The 17,799-nt window shown below is 42.9% G+C and overlaps 1 protein-coding gene across 1 annotated transcript; it reads left to right on the forward strand.

Moving 5' to 3' along the window:
* The first annotated feature begins 481 nt into the window (after positions 1 to 481).
* On the forward strand, positions 482 to 12,728 carry LOC111948676 (hepatitis A virus cellular receptor 1 homolog). The gene is made up of 4 exons (XM_023962762.1): positions 482 to 518; positions 996 to 1,340; positions 1,417 to 1,503; positions 12,317 to 12,728. The coding sequence occupies exons 1-4, from the start codon at positions 482 to 484 to the stop codon at positions 12,394 to 12,396; spliced, it is 549 nt and encodes a 182-aa protein (XP_023818530.1). The 3' UTR covers positions 12,397 to 12,728.
* The last annotated feature ends 5,071 nt before the right edge of the window (positions 12,729 to 17,799 follow it).

A 17,799-nucleotide genomic window follows, 5' to 3' on the forward strand; every position in this document is an offset into this window, starting at 1 on the left:
AGAACCACACAGAAAATAAGAATTTCTGTTAGACTTCTACAGAAGGAGAATCGGTCTGTCACAGCTCAGTGTTGTCACAGAGGAGTTCTGCGTTCCCAGTGTATCCAGTCTGGTTTTATTGGTGGGCGGGGTTCAATCAAGCAGTACAGGAACATCATATCTTGTATAGTCAGCACTTTTCACGTCATTGTTTTATTACTGAAAGATAGAACTGAGAAAATCATATTATGGTGATAATAGCGTGGAAGCAAATGTTAAATAACCCTAACAAAAGGAATGAAAATTCCATTTCTAAATGTTGTGACATGATGTCACATCTACAGGTGAAGAGAATTGTTTTGTTTTAAATCAACTAGATAGTAAGGAGGTGCTGCCTCTGGGTCTGCTGGTGCTCTGTGGTTTGTTCCTCTTTTGTGAGTGACTCAGTGTGTCTCTGTACTGCAGTGTGTCAGTGTGTGTGTTTGTGCGATAACTGTCGGTCATGAAGATCCTGGTGCTGCTGCTGGTGCTCCTCAAAGGTATGTGAAACAAACCAACATTCAGCTTCAGCTGGACTTCAGTGGGTCAGGTCTTTATTTAGCATAAACTTCCTCAGCTCTGTGGGCAGCAGCATCTTCTTTTCTATTTTCTGCAGAAACTTATTGCATGAATTCAGATGTTTGATGTTTTACTGCAGTTTCTCTTTCCTCCTCATCACAACTGCTCAGAACAAAGTGGAGGCTGGTCTAGGATTTGAACCAGGACTTTTAACTTTCACTAATTTGTCATGAGTTTGAGTTGTTGAGATGTTGTTCTTCTCCACAAACAGATGTTTGTGGAGAAGAACCAAGATGTTGAGGCATTCCTTAAGGGTCATCTGGTCATTAGATGGCCTCACACACGGGAGTTTCAGAAACAGGAAACTGCTTGAAGAGAAGCAACTACAGAGTGTGAAGAAGACTTTGTGGTTAGAGGGGCTGAAGTTTCATAAGCTGTTTATCTTTTTCTGTCTTTAGTCTCTGAATGTGATGGGAGAGTCATTGGAAGAATGGGTCAGAGCATCACTCTGCCCTGTAAATATGACATAAAAATCAACGGACCTAGAGAGATGTGTTGGGGTCGAGGTCCTCTTCCTAGCAGTGGCTGCACAAACCAGCTCCTCGCCACAGACGGACATAAAGTGATCAAAGAAAGCAGAGCTTCCAGCAGGTATCAGCTGCAGGGTCGACTGGATGAAGGAGACGTTTCTCTGACCATCATGAACGTCACAGAGGAAGATACTGGACTATACGGATGCAAAGTGGAGATTTTTGGATGGTTCAATGAGGGGAAACATCATGTCCACTTAACTGTTAACAGAGGTGAGAAAATGATCAAAGAATCACCAGCAGTTTGAATTTTAAAAATCTTCTTTCAAGCATCCATGATCTGTTTCAGCACCACGTTTGATCTCTACACCTTCATCAGGAACAACATCTTCATCATCAGACATTCATCAGACCACAGCAGCCACTCCAACTTCAGGTAACCTGATGAGGATTAGGAGGGATGAAGGATTTAACTACATCTTTAGAGTCCGACTCTGATCATCTGATCAATTTTCAAAGTTTTCCCAGTGGTCTTTCAATTATGACGATGTGGTTTTTAGCCAAAATCTGAAAACGTGTCGTTTTCTAGGAAATAGTTTCTGCAGAGCAGCAGGACTTCATTAGAAATTCCCCTCTGAGTTATGGTTGGGACTGTTGGTGTGGAGCATGCTGTCTCTAATTCCTATCATCACTTTGTTCACACTCTCTCTACCACTGCCTTACAACCCCATCTTAACATCTCAGTGCAACAAAATAGTGATCAATATCAGATCTATGCAGTCGTACAGTTCAGATCCAGATTCCAGCTCAGAAAAGGAAAAATAAGACATTCATGGATCTATTTGTCTGACAGTGGAAGATCAAAAGGAAGCTGAGCTTCAGTTCTGAAAACTTCTAATGTGGAACAAAGAACTCAGTAGGTTCTGTCACAGAGGTGCTGCTTAGAGAAAACTAGTCCTGTTTTGTTTTGTTGTGTCTTCTTTGAGTCAGATCAGGACTGTTCACACAACAGTTTTCCTGATTTTCTTACATACACGTCTCTAGCTCTTCAAGCCATTGAAGAAGAGTGAACCAACATTCCACAGGCCAAAGTAGACCTTATCAACTCTATGCGAAGGAGATGTGTCGCACTTCATGAGGAAAATGGCGGTCACACCAGATACTGACTGGTTGTCTGAGTCCTGTAGGAAAAAACCTGTCGCTTTGCAGTTTTTCCACGCATGCTCAAAAAAGTCGGGAGATGAAGACCAGAAAATGCGAACGGAATAAAATTAAGAGTTTTTATTGTCCCCTAACAAAGAGCTCTAAAACAAAATAAAACAGATCATCTGGGTTCCCAAATCCAAAGTCTGCAAAACGTAAGAAGTTACATACGAATTTACATGCAGCTGTCTGAGAACAAAGGAACTTCCTTGAGTGCAGACTTTTAAACATGTGGTCAGAATCCCCTCCCCCGGAAGCAAGATGGCAGCCGAAACTCCGCCTCCGGCCACTCGGATTGGCTGACAGAGGAGCCCGCCTACTTTCTTCAGTCCATGCTTGGAATCACAGCATCTGGACTCTGCTCCCCATGTGGTCCACCACAGGCGGCAGGAACTATCACCGCAGGCAGTAGATCATAAAGCTTTTGTTCTCCACACGTGAGCTGGTGCCTGAAGTGGGTCCCACAGATTGAATCAGTCACAGAGATGATTAATTTATGGTCCATGTAAGACCTACAGTCCAGTCTTCCAAATGGCCTTAGAACAGAGGTGGGCACTGAGGGCCGCATTCCTGCATGTTTTCCAGCATACCCTGCTCTGGCACGTTCTAATTGGCTGGACACACCTGAACCAGGTAATCAGCCATGAGTAGGGCAAGATTATTGGCTTGACACACCTGAACCAGGTAATCAGCCATGAGTAGGGCAAGATTATTGGCTGGACACACCTGAACCAGGTAATCAGCCATGAGTAGGGCAAGATTATTGGCTGGACACACCTGAACCAGGTAATCAGCCATGAGTAGGGCAAGATTATTGGCTTGACACACCTGAACCAGGTAATCAGCCATGAGTAGTGCAAGACTATCTGGAAATCATGCAGACACTCCGGCCCTCGAGGCCTGGAATTGCCCACCCCTGCCTTAGAAGATCATAGTGTCCCTGCAGGGGATGAACTTGGAGCTGCAGTCAAAACCTTCTCACATATGCAACTGAAGGAAGCTTCTTCAAAGTTCAAAGGACGGAAACAACACACACTAATAAAACTAAACTTCAGTGAGACAGAAAAACTTAATAAAATGAAGACAACAAATATATATATATATTCCTTCAGTCCCCTGACCCCCTCAATAAAACAAAACTGAAAAACTTAATAAAATGAAGACAACAAATATATATATATATATATATATATATATATATATATATATATATATATATATATATATATATATATATATATATGGTTGGTTCGCCATTACCATCCTATGTGGTTGTGGTGGATGTGGCAGTGCCAAGCGATGGGAACATCAGGAAGAAGGAACATGAGAAACTGGAGAAATACCAGGGACTCAGAGAAGAACTGGAGAAAGCCTGGAAAGTGAAGGTGACAGTGGTGCCTGTGGTAATTGGAGCACTCGGGGCAGTAACCCCCAAGCTGGAGGAGTGGCTGCAACAGATACCTGGAAAGATCTCAGACATCTCAATCCAGAAAAGCGCAGTGCTAGGAACAGCTAAGATACTGCGCAGAACCCTCAAGCTCCCAGGCCTCTGGTAGAGGACCCGAGCTTGAGTGAGAAACCACCCACGAAAGGGTGATAGGGGCAAGTTTTATATATATATATATATATATATATATATATATATATATATATATATATATATATATATATATATATATATACATATATATATATATATATATATATATATATCCCACATTATAATCCACATTATATCCACAAATGTGGGATATACCAAGGTGATGCTCTGTCCCCACTGCTGTTCTGCATAGGTCTCAACCCCCTCAGTCAAATAATCACCAAGACTGGCTATGGATACCGACTCAGAAATGGGGCCAACATCAGTCACCTCCTCTACATGGATGACATCAAGCTATATGCTAAGAGCGAGCGTGACATTGACTCCCTGATCCACACCACCAGGATCTACAGTACTGACATTGGGATGTCATTCGGGCTCGAGAAGTGTTGCCGGATGGTGACAAAGAGAGGCAAGGTAGTCCACACAGGGGGGGTCTCACTCCCAGAAGGAACAATACCAGACATCGAGTACAGTTACAAGTACCGTAGAATTCCACAGGCAAATGGCAACCTGAAGCAGGCAACAAGGAAAGCTGCAACAGCTAAATACCTCCAACGAGTAAGGCAAGTCCTGAGAAGCCAGCTCAATGGCAAAAATAAGACCCGGGCAATTAACAGCTACGCACTGCCAGTTATCAGATACCCTGCAGGAATAATAAGATGGCCAAAGGAAGAGATACAGACCACGGATGTTAAAACACGAAAGCTCCTCACCATGCATGGAGGGTTCCATCCCAAATCCAGCACCCTGAGACTGTATGCTAGCCGCAAGGAAGGAGGCCGAGGACTAGTGAGCGTAGAAGCCACTATCCAGGATGAAACATCCAAGATCCATGAGTACATCAAGCTCAAGGCCCCAACTGACAGTGTGCTCAGTGAATGTCTCAGGCAATGGAGAGCAGAGGATACAGTGCTGGAGGACAGATCCTCATGGGAGGACAAACCCCTGCATGGGATGTACCACCGGACCATAACTGAAGTGGCTGATATCAAGAAGTCCTACCAATGGCTAGAAAGGGCTGGCCTACAGGACAGCACCGAAGCGCTCATCCTGGCAGCCCAGGAACAAGCCCTGAGCACCAGAGCAATAGAGGCTCAGATCTACCACACCAGACAAGACCCAAGGTGTAGGCTGTGCAAAGAGGCCCCTGAAACAATCCAGCACATAACTGCAGGGTGTAAGATGCTGGCAGGGAAAGCATAAATGGAGCGCCACAATCAAGTGGCTGGAATAATATACAGGAACATGTGTGCAGAACATGAACTGGAAACCCCAAGGTCAAGATGGGAAACACCTCCGAAGGTGGTAGAGAATGAGAGGGCAAAGATCCTGTGGGACTTCCAGATCCAGACTGATAGGATGGTAATGGCGAACCAACCAGACATTGTAGTGGTGGATAAAGAACAGAGGAAAGCCATTGTGGTGGATGTGGCAGTGCCAAGCGATGGGAACATCAGGAAGAAGGAACATGAGAAACTGGAGAAATACCAGGGACTCAGAGAAGAACTGGAGAAAGCCTGGAAAGTGAAGGTGACAGTGGTGCCTGTGGTAATTGGAGCACTCGGGGCAGTAACCCCCAAGCTGGAGGAGTGGCTACAACAGATACCTGGAAAGACCTCAGACCTCTCAGTCCAGAAAAGTGCAGTGCTAGGAACAGCTAAGATACTGCGCAGGACCCTCAAGCTCCCAGGCCTCTGGTAGAGGACCCGAGCTTGGAGGAGAAACCACCCGCGGAGGGTGAGAGGGGCGTTTTTATATATATATATATATATATTCCTTCAGTCCCCTGACCCCCTCAATAAAACAAAACTGAAGATTTCAGAGTGGCCTTTTCTTGTGGCCAGTCTAAGGCACACCTGTGCAATAATCATGCTGTCTAATCGGCATCTTGATATGGCACACCTGCTAGGTGGGATGGATTGTCTTGGCAAAAGAGAAGTGCTCACTATCAGATTTAGACAGATTTGTGAACAATATTTGGTAACGCTTTCTTTTACAGTACAGTACTTACAGTGTACTTAAGTGGTATTTACATGGTACTTATAGTGTAACTACTGGGTACTTTCAGGGTACTTTTTATGGAATTTACCGGGTACTTACAGTGTGTTTACATGGTACTTTCTATGGGACTTTACTGGGTACTTACATGGTACTTTTTGTGTCTACTCTGTACTTACATGGTACTTACTGTGTATTTGTATGGTACTATTTGGTTCATACCTATGTGGTACATACTGGGTATTTATAATATTCTTACTGGGTATTTACATGTTGTGCAAAGGTGTCTTTTATGATACTTACCACATGTAAGAACAAGGTAAGTACAAATAAAGTACCTTGACCTTTAGGTCTGCACTCGCTGCATGTTTCATGGTATTTACCATCAATTTACCACAGAGACTATCCCTTAAGTACACTGAAAATGGACTGTAAAAGAAAGTCAGCCCTATTTCCACTCAACTACATGGTACTTTCATTACTAAATACCAGGTATGTTCACTTGAATATTACTTGGCACTTACCCCTTAAGTACACTGAAACTGTAACTGTAAAAGAAAGTCAGCCCTATTTCCACTCTATTACATGGTACTTTCAGTAGTAAATGCTGGGTATGTACACGTATTACCATCCCGTACAGTGTACATGAACACACTTGGTCTTCTGACCTCACCACATGAGACAATGCTAACCTGTTGGTAAGGGTAAAGTAACTACATTGTAAAAAAAATATACTGGCCTGATTACTTCTTGTAACATGAGGCAAGTTTAAAGAGAAACAAGACAGCAGTGAAAACAACAATCTTTAATATGATACGTGTCTGCAGCATACAAAGTGTCATCACAATGAAATGTGTTTTAAGTACAAAACAGTACAAAGGAGAATTCTAAAAAACACATTATTGGCCTGAGGGTCGTGCTTTTTGTCCATCCAAATTCCTTCAGCAGAGTTTGGTAACGGTGCAGGACTTCTTCAGGGTTTGTAACTGCAAGAAAATTCACAATATGAGCTCAAGTGAACATAAAAAGCATAATGACTTTGATGAAGTACAAAATAAATTGTACTTATTTAATCATTTCTGTAATGAGTTTGATAAATTTCTGTGAATTCTTTATCGCTTTGACTGTAATGCTTGAAATTAATCAATTATCCTCATTTATGAACATGATAGATTATTCACAACTTTATATTTTAGTTACATAAACAATAACAACAAAAAAGAAATCAAAGAAAAAAAATCAAAATTGCCATAAAAAAAATCTAATTGTTTAGACAAAGAATGACAAAAGTAATGTTTTAATTGGCAATTGCTGTGTGTATTTCTTCTTTATAAATATTATTCGCACCTACAATTTGCATTAGCATGAAAAACATGGCAGTGTAAAAGAAAAGGAAAAAAGAAATAAATAGTCAATTTCAAATTCAACACAGTTATTCACAAAAATATGTTTTAATTTTCAAACAGTTACATTCACTGTTGGGTGGTATTGTTGTCTCTATCATATTTGAAAATAAATAAAAATAAAATAAAAACGGCGAAAAAAAGAAAATGGGGAAAAGGCAGTTAAACTCTTCATTAATGTAAATAATATGTCCACTTGGAGGATTTAATTTACTTTAGCTTACTCTCCTGTGACTTCACGGATTCGTCTGGGATGTTTTCTTCACCATAGCTGATTTAAAGCGGTAAAAAGACGGAAGTACGTCATCATTATTTTAAATAAACGCCTTTCTTTGATTTTCCCAGAAAGACGTGCGCTCAGTCAAACGAGCACAGAATAACAGACTTTATCATTTAGGCAACGTGCTTGTTTTACAGGTGCCACTCTCCTGGTAAGAAAAAACGATGTTTGTAGATTTTCATTACAAACTTTGAAAATGTATACATGAAATAACTGAAATTATTGCAGTAAGGTAGACATGCTCTTACGTCACGTTTCAAACACAGAGATAGTGGCTTGAAATCACGAGGTTAGCTTCTTTATAAAGTTTGATCAGTTTAAATATTTTCATGTAATTTATCCAATATTTTTAAAAAACAAAAACACTGGCTTACCTGCCAGATGAAGAGAAATTCAAACTGTTGCGCGCGCCTCGAGGCTTTCCTGATTAATCTGCACGTTCACTTTGGGGGTAGTTGTGCTGCATTCAAGTGCGCTGGGAATTTGCAACTTTACTTGCCCCGTTTTAACAAAAACACACACTCGGGGTGTTTTTAGTATTAAAAGTAAATATTTAGCCTTGTTGTTTTACATATTTTCCTGACATTATATAATATATATTAAAACAAGTTCATTTTTAGAACAATATTTAAAAAAAGTTAAGTTTTGAATAATTTATTATCATGTTTTTAAATGAGGATAGTACTTGATTAATTTCAAGCATTACAGTCAAAGCGATAAAAAAATTCATAGAGATTTATCAAACTCATTACAGAAATGATTAAATAAGTAAAATTTATTTTGTATTTCATCAAAGTCGTTATGCTTTTTATGTTCACTTGAGCTCATATTGTGAATTTTCTTGCAGTTACAAACCCTGAAGAAATCCTGCACCGTTACCAAACTCTGCTGAAAGAATTTTGATGGACAAAAAGCACGACCCTCAGGCCAATAATGTGTTTTTTAGAATTCTCCTTTGTACTGTTTTGTACTTAAAACATATTTCATTGTGATGACACTTTGTATGCTGCAGACACGTATCATATTAAAGATTGTTGTTTTCACTGCTGTCTTGTTTCTCTTTAAACTTGCCTCATGTTACAAGAAGTAATCAGGCCAGTATATTTTTTTTACAATGTAGTTACTTTACCCTTACCAACAGGTTAGCATTGTCTCATTTGGTGAGGTCAGAAGACCAAGTGTGTTCATGTACACTGTACGGGATGGTAATACGTGTACATACCCAGCATTTACTACTGAAAGTACCATGTAATAGAGTGGAATTAGGGCTGACTTTCTTTTACAGTTACAGTTTCAGTGTACTTAAGGGGTAAGTACCAAGTACTATTCAAGTGAACATACCCGGTATTTAGTAATGAAAGTACCATGTAGTTGAGTGGAAATAGGGCTGACTTTCTTTTACAGTTACAGTTTCAGTGTACTTAAGGGGTAGTTTCTGTGGTAAATTGATGGTAAATACCATGAAACATGCAGCCAGTGCAGACCTAAAGGTCAAGGTACTTTATTTGTACTTACCTTGTTCTTACATGTGGTAAGTACCATAAAAGACACCTTTGCACAACATGTAAAAACCCAGTAAGAATATTATAAATACCCAGTATGTACCACATAGGTATGAACCAAATAGTACCATACAAATACACAGTAAGTACCATGTAAGTACAGAGTAGACACAAAAAGTACCATGTAAGTACCCAGTAAAGTCCCATAGAAAGTACCATGTAAACAAACTGTAAGTACCCGGTAAATTCCATAAAAAGTACCCTGAAAGTACCCAGTAGTTACACTATAAGTACCATGTAAATACCACTTAAGTACACTGTAAGTACTGTACTGTAAAAGAAAGCGTTACCCAATATTTCAGAGAACTGGTTATTTTGTGTACGTGGAAAATGTTTCACATCTTTGGGTTCATACCATAAAAAATGGGAGCAATAACAAAAGTGTTGGGTTTATATTTTTGGTCAGTGTAAATACATTTTAGAAATAAAACCCCTCCTGGATGGATTTAGTGAAAAAATCTTGTCAGTTATTTTTGTTTCTGTGGTAGTTGAAAATTGTGGTAGTTGTGAAACAAAGAAATGACGTACTTGAAGGTAACGAAAAAAATCTGAGTTTAAAAGATCAAATTTCTCTTTCAGTTGAACAAATGAGGCAAAGGCATCCTCTATAAGTAGATCTTTAAAGCGAGTGATACCGCTGTGATGCCATCGCAGGAAACCTGGATCCATAGTAGATGGCTTAAAAAGGTGATTCATGGCAATAGAATTCCAAATAGAGAAACTGTGAAGGCCAAACTGTTTTCTAAACTGAGACCATATCTTCAGTATGTGTTTAACTACAGGGTTGTTAAGAGATACAATACAATGTAAAGGCAAACCAGAGCCAACAAAGGTCAGAGGCGAGAGATTATTGTCTTGGCAAAACTCAAACGCTATCCAGTTAGGACAATCTGAGTGGTCATGGTAGAAAGACCGATTCAAAATATTTCTTATATTGGATGCTCAGTAATAGAAGCGAAGATTCGGCATGGCAAATATTGGATCTAAACCTAAACCAACATTTCTCAATATGTATGCCGAAAGAAAGGACGCGGACTCGAGGAAGTCCTTTTGCGTGGAGAGCAAAGTAAAAGCTTGTACTCAGACAATGCACTACTTTGCTCTGAGTTTTGATCTTTTGATCAAAACATCCCTTGTGATCGTTTGTTCACCACTGTAGATTAGGTCCATTTCTTGCAGATTTAAGGTGAACAGCTGCCGCAAGGTCAATACAAAATCTTTTACTGCATTCCCAGGATCACGTTCCTCGCAGAAAAACAATGAACACACTTTATCATATATGATAACACAACAGTACAAAAGTTCTGAGTAAATTTGGGATAACGCATGTACAAATTTATTCTAACAGCAAACCACCCCTTCTATTTTAGTTTTTTGGAGGTAAATTTTCTTTAGACGAGGTTGTTTACCCTGCCTTATATACTGTAAGAGTGTCTAGTTGCTGAAAAAAAGAGCAAGTAATGCATATTGGTAGAGTATGGAAAAGATACAGAAGTTTAGGCAGTATAACCATTTTAACAGCGTTCACTCGTCCAACTAAGGACATTGATAGGAAGGACCACTGCCGGACTATCAGTTTGATTTGGTTTGAATAAACAGCAACATTTTCTTTGAATAAATCTTAATATTTCTGGGTAACTGTGACTCCAAGATAAGTGAATCTAATGTACTTGACTTTCAGAGTGAAACTATTAAAGTCTAGGTTTCGTGTTGCTTCGTTAACTGGAAAGAGCTCACTCTTGCTAATATTCACCTTATATCCTAAAAACTGCCAAAATGACTGAGCAATGCCAGGGCAGAGGGAAGGGGCTGAGCTGGGTTGGAGACATAGAGCCACAGGTCATCTGCATATAAAGAGACTCTGTGCTATCGCAGGTTCTATTGCTAAGTTGAAGAGTATAGGGTTTAAAGGGCAGCCCTGTCGGGTGCCACGGTACAGGTTAAAGGGGCTTGATATTTGGGAGTTAGTGCGAATCCTTGCAGTGGGCTCAGAATACAGTAACTTGATCCATGGATTAAAGGCAAATTAATAAAGCCAAATTTTTCCAGTACAGCCAGCAGATAAGGCCACTCGACCCGATCGCATGGCTTTTCTGCATCAATAGTAATCACACATTCGGGTATGTCTTCAGGGGCAGAATAAATTATATTAAAGAACTGTCTAATATAAAAATATGCCTGTCTTCCCTTGATGAAGCCCGTCTGATCTTTGGAAATAATGGTAGGAAGGATGCTCTCCAATCTATGAGCTAAAAATTTTGCTAAGATCTTAGTGTCTGCATTCAAAAGTGAGATGGGTCTATATGATGTGCAATCAGTAGGATCCTTGTCTTTCTTTGCAATAAGTGTAATGCATGCCTCAGTAAAGGACTGGTGTAATCAATTCAATTTGCAAGATTCTAAAAGGACTGAACAAAGTATCAGTGAGAGTAACCTGAAAAATCTTTTAAGAAATTCTGTAGGGAAGCCATCTGGACCAGGACACTTGTTTAACTGCATTGACTTGATGGCGGCAACTGTTTCTGCCTTCAATATTGGCTCTTCCAATTTTTTCCGGGAGTCCTCTGAAATAGCAGGAATAGCAAGATTGCTGAAGAAGTTATGTGTCACTGGCATCCCCAGGGGACTCTGAGGTGTACGGCTTTCTCTTAAACGGATGACCAATCTAGGGTGAACACCCCCCCACCACCACCACCACCCTTTCATCATCCAGGTTCAACTCTGGCACACCGTGAAGCCAAAAGGGATGTGGCGTGTTGAAAACAGAACGGATATATGAATTGAAGTAATATTGCAGTATAAGTAATTTAAGCTTTAAATGTATATATATATCTTGCTGGTACCAACAGGAAGTGATGTCACAGGCGGCAACAACACAAACCTGGTGGTAACACCAGTTCAGGTATCACATGACATCAGCATCTAAAGATAAGTTTGTTTTTTGGAGGGGGGGTCATTATTTCTCTGCTGACTCTGTTTTTGTTCGTTTGTTTATTGATAGTCACAACTTCAGCAGGAAAATTCTCTCCACTTTTTCATTGGAAACACTCTGCGATTCTCCTTCGTCATCTTCATCCCTCTTTTGGTCTCAGCTTTTTTTTACCGTCAGTAAAAACACAAATTTAGCTTTTCAAGTATTTTCAGCTCTAAATATGCAATAGCGGTGTCAGAACTACAGGCTGCACTTGTGTTTGTTGCAGGAGTTTGGAGATCTAACCTGAGATTTCCAACTAACACGAGACCAGACCAACCAGAAGACGAGGATGATGATTCTGTGTGAGGAGGAGACAATCACTGTTGTTTTATTTTCTGATGTATACATGCTTTTCTCATCTGCTCTTGACCTCAAGTTGACCATGCAGATGGAGAAAATACACACATTTGTCATAACAAAACCAAACCTGTCTGTCCTCTGCTTTTCAATGCTCAGTTTTCTGCATTTTCTCCGACTACATAGGTCAGGTTGCGCCACAAGCTCTTCATTCAGACTTGTGTATTTCTTTGGATTCCACTGTTATTTCTTTCTAAACTGTTTTTTGAATGTTGTCTTGCAAGTTTGTTCCATGAATCAGGATGCCTTCAAGAAAAAAGAATCATTCAAGTTCTGCAGGTCTGTGTTTCAACGTCTAATATTAAAAGGACACTGGAGATAAAATACCCAGTTATCTGTAGTGTTTTGTTGCCATTAGGACCACACAATAGAAATGGAAATCAGTTTCACCATTTTTATTGCTAACTACAGTAATGTTCCTTTGAGTTGAATATACTTTTAGCACAAGACAGCAATGTTGTCTATAGATACAGACAACTTATTTATTTAGGTATGTCAGATATATTTATCTAGATCATTAAATAAAAACACAGTTAGACAACACCAACAAGCAAAGTTTCTTGTGCACAAGGGAGGAAAAACAAGTGTGGTGGAGGTCTTCCACCACCTTTCTCTCTCTCTAACAAGACTGCTGCTCTCTGTGCTCCTTTAATTTGAAATACAAGTAGGAGGTTACAATTTACAAGCACAGAAACAAATTGAAAAGTTTAAGGGTAACGTATAATGAACCATTTGGACATGTTTTGGGTTCAACAGTATCCTTCCTTGTCTGCTAAGGACAGTGTGTCATACAACCCCTGTCATCATATTATTCCCTCTTGTTTATCATTGATAAAAGAGGAGCAGGAACAGTAGAGAACAGAACCTGTTTCTTAGCCCAGATGGACATGCCATTGTGGGTACCTATCTTTAGGTGGGACAGGCTACTAGCACATCATCCTAAAGTCTTCTAACACGGTATTTTTCAACCGGTACCCATTTCAGTCAGTCAACTCATGCAGTAAAATATTTATTTCACATCTTTTTTTTTGTTTTCACATTCTTTGTTTTGCTTTCACATTCTTAGACATACATTTTCCTTAGCATTCACATTTCTTTAAGTTAGCATTTCACATTTTTCCAAGTTAATATTTCGTATTCCTCAAAGTAAGCATTTCGCATTCCTCAAAGTAAAAATTTCACATTCCTCAAAGTAAGCATTTCGCATTCCTCTAAGTTAGCATTTCGCATTCCTCTAAGTTAGCATTTCGCATTCCTCTAAGTTAGCATTTACATTCCTCTAAGTTAGCATTTACATTCCTCTAAGTTAGCATTTACATTCCTCTTAGTTCACATTCATTTTTGTTGGCATTTCACGTTCCTCTATAATTGCCATTTCACATTCTTTTAGTTTGGCATAAGACTCCGTGCCATTCCATGAGACAAATTTCCATAAACATTTGGGTGATAACTACCCCTAACGGAGCTCACAGGTGGAAGCCGGGGAGGAGGGTGGGGACGAAGAACGCAGTGCTGCTGTAAAGAAGGATGAAAAGCTTACACCCCTGGACTTAAATAGGATGCTGCACAGGTGAGTTGATTTAACTGACTCGCCCTAGGGGGAGTGACCTAAGTAACCACCTGCGTGAGATGACTGCCCGAAATGCTCCCAAGGTCACTCACTTCTGTCAGTCAACTCATGCAGTAAAATATTTATTTCACATCTTTTTTTTTGTTTTCACATTCTTTGTTTTGCTTTCACATTCTTAGACATACACTTTCCTTAGCATTCACATTTCTTTAAGTTAGCATTTCACATTTTTCCAAGTTAATATTTCGCATTCCTCAAAGTAAGCATTTCGCATTCCTCAAAGTAAAAATTTCACATTCCTCAAAGTAAGCATTTCGCATTCCTCTAAGTTAGCATTTCGCATTCCTCTAAGTTAGCATTTACATTCCTCTAAGTTAGCATTTACATTCCTCTAAGTTAGCATTTACATTCCTCTAAGTTAGCATTTAAGGCCTGTACACACCGGGAGATTCGGCGACGTTTTTTTTTTTTACTTGTCCTGTCCAATAGCTGGGCAGACAGATGAGAGCTGAGGGCCTCTTGTGTTGGACATATTTTACTTTAACAAGAGGGGTTATTAATCTTTAGACAAACCAAAGGTATGTCTGAATGAACCCCTTTTGTAATTGAGGCCAAACTTTATTAATTTCAATCATGTTTGAAAATTTTTGGTGTTGGACCGGACGGAAAAGGAAAGGAGGGAAGAAAAGGGAGGGATGTTAGAGAGAGAGAGGGGGGTAGGAGGGTGATAATAGGAGGGGAAGGGGGATAAGACCATGAAGCAGCTTAAAGCAACAAGTTTACTGGTTGTTAATCATTATGGTAAGGTTCAAATGTAGTACAAAAAGGGCGGGGCCTGTCCACACACACACTCAAATGTTATAAACACACCTGCTAGCTGCAAAAATGTCCACCTGTCGACATGCACACAAACAGATAGTGTTCAGACGCATACTTATGCCTTAAAACCATCTAGTGTGAAATATTTCAGTCATTCAATCATGCAAACTGTTAGTGCAAAGGTGAGCTAACACCTGTGCTCAGGTGAGTGTTTATGTTCTTCTAAAATGGATGGTGGAACGTGAAAAGAAGGAGGGAGAGTGCCCAGCCATCCCCACCCCAAGACCCCCACCGCAGCAGCAGCGGCAGCCGGAATCCCCCCAACGCCACACGGGAACCGGCAGGGAACAACCGCCGCCCGGGCGACCAAGCCCGCCACCCAGGCCAGGGCCAGCAGGACCGCCGCAAGGCCCCCAGAGCCAGAGAGCAGGGAGGCACGGAGGGAAAGAGAGCGCCGCCCCAGCCAAACCAGGAGAGCAGCCCCCCCGCCACGCCGGGAGAGCCCAACGCAGGGCCCCACCGGAGAAGGACGCCCACAGCCCCAGACGAGCACCCCACCACCACCCAGGAGTTCCGGGCATCCCCCCACCCCAACCCCAGGTACGAGCCAGGACCCCCCAAGGGAGACCCGCTCCGCACTCCAGGCAGCCATCCGCCCGGCCCACCGTTGGTCCAGGGAGGAGCAAGGCAGGGGCCCGCCGCCCCCGCCCAGGAGGAGGGAACCCCGGGGAAAAAAGAGGGCCCACAAGGGGTGTTGTAAATATGGCCCGACCAGGCTCGGCCACAGTTGGAAATTTGGCCGGGCCCAGCGCTCAGGAGCAAGGACCAAAACCCACCCCCCAGGGACACGAACACCTCAGATATAATGTGACCCCCCCCCCACCGCGCGGAGAGAGCACCGCCGGGCCCAGGAAGCCGGCACCCCGGGGACACGGCCGCCGCTGCAAAGGGGCCCGTACCCCCCACCAGAGAAGAGGTAGGGGACAGATGGTCCAAGGTCCCACCTTCCTTGCAAAATGTGTGTGCGTGTATGTGTGTTTGAGAGGGTGTGTGTGTGCATGTGTGTGTGTTTATGTTGGGATGTATATATTGAGGCGGGAAGAGGTGTGTATACTAAGGGGGGTGCAGTTAAAATTGGCGGGTAGGGCACTAAGGGGACATCTCCTGATTACTCACAGTGACGTCCCCTCACCCTCCCCACCAAGGGGCCCTAAATGTCTAAGGTGCAAATAAAACCGAAAGAGGGGGGGCCCACTCCATCCGGCAACCATAGGAGGGGGGCCACCGCCAAGTAACCCCCCCCCCAAGGCTCATTGCAGGCTAAGCCCCCCACCCCCTCACCCTAATATGAGGTTATATGAGGAAGGGGGTAAGTTGGGGACAGCTGGTAGACTGTCCCCCGGTGGTCAAACAGCCGTTCCCCGCCCCCCGAAGAGCAAAGGGGGCAGGCCCGCCCAGCCCAGGGGCACCACCCCCGGAGGCGCCGACACCCCATGGCCCAGCACCACCCACCCCACACAGAGAGAGAGGAGCCAGAAAGCGTCACCCCCCCCCCCCCCCCCCCCCCCCCGGAGCAAGCCCAGGCCCCCACCCCCAAACGCCGGCCCAAGAAGAGCTCTGGTCAGGCCTCGACGGGACCGAGGCAGCCAACCGGCCGGGGGAACCGCCGATGGCCTCAGCGGAGACCCCGACCCGTCAACCCCCCCTGCCCCGTACCAATAGTGCCCCCCCCCCTCCCCCAGAATGACCCCCCACAGGACAGGGCCGACAAGACCCCCCACCCCACCCCACCCCAGACCCCGCAGCCGAAGCGGATGACACCCAGAGCGATCGGGGGCCCCAAGAGGGTTGTCCCGTCCCGCCCCAGAGCCAGGGAAGGGCTGATCCCAGCCCCAGGTGTAGATGGGCAGCCCATCCAGCGCCGCTGGGCCCCCCCCCGAGCAGGGCCCCCCGCCAACCCCCCCCAGCACAGGCAAAGGGACCACCCCCCCAAGCCAAGCCAGACCACCACCCCACCCCCCCACCACGCAACCCCACACCCAAGCCCAGAGGACCACACAGCGCCCCAGCCCGCCCCACCCAGGCGCCGGACCCGACCCCCCGACCAACGGAGCCCCCACCACCCCCCGCCAGGCACCGGAGTTCCCGACCCCCACCCCAGCCCACGGCAGAAGGGCAAGGAGCAGCGACGACCAGGCCCCCCCACCCCCTAAGTCATGGAGTTAGCTATGGGAGACCAGAGAGACCGAATTCTTTCAAAGTTACTAGAACCTTGGGCTGACATTTTTTCCAAGCTGATATGATCAAACAGCAGATTTCTGTGTTGACTTATATTTATATTTTTCTTGCTTTTCCAATTTATTAAAATAGTTTTTTTAGCAATGCAAAGAGTTATGAAAATGATAGATGCTAATCCTTCTTCTATATTGATGGCACTCATGTCACCAAGCACACAAAGTGACGGTGAGGCCGTGATTGAAACCTTAAGCCAGACTGATAAATCGGCACATACCTGCTGCCAGAGAGCCTGGACAGGCATGCAGAACCATAGTGCATGCATGTAATTGTCGGGTAGATTACTGTCACAGTGCTGACAAATGTCTGAGTTGCTGAGACCCATCTTGAACATCCTCTGTCCAGTGTAGTAAATTCTGTGAAGAGTTTTGAAATGGATTAGCTGCAGATTTGGACTTTTTGTCAGTTTAAAGGTGTTTAGACAAAGTTCTGACCAAAAGCTTTCATCTGTGCTGATGCTCAAATCCGCATCCCATTTTGTTGTCGGAAGTGAAATATTATTATCTAAATTACATAAAAGTTTGTATATTTTGGAGAGAGTTTTATTCATTGAGAAATTGATCAGAGTGGTAACTACATCTGGTAGCTTTAAATCGTCTCGTTATTTAAACTTTTTAGTAATACTTGATTTAAGTTGCTGATATTCCAAGAAGTTATTTATTCCATGT

This window comes from Oryzias latipes, chromosome 14 (genome assembly GCF_002234675.1).
Source record: "Oryzias latipes chromosome 14, ASM223467v1".
Lineage (NCBI taxonomy): Eukaryota > Metazoa > Chordata > Actinopteri > Beloniformes > Adrianichthyidae > Oryzias > Oryzias latipes.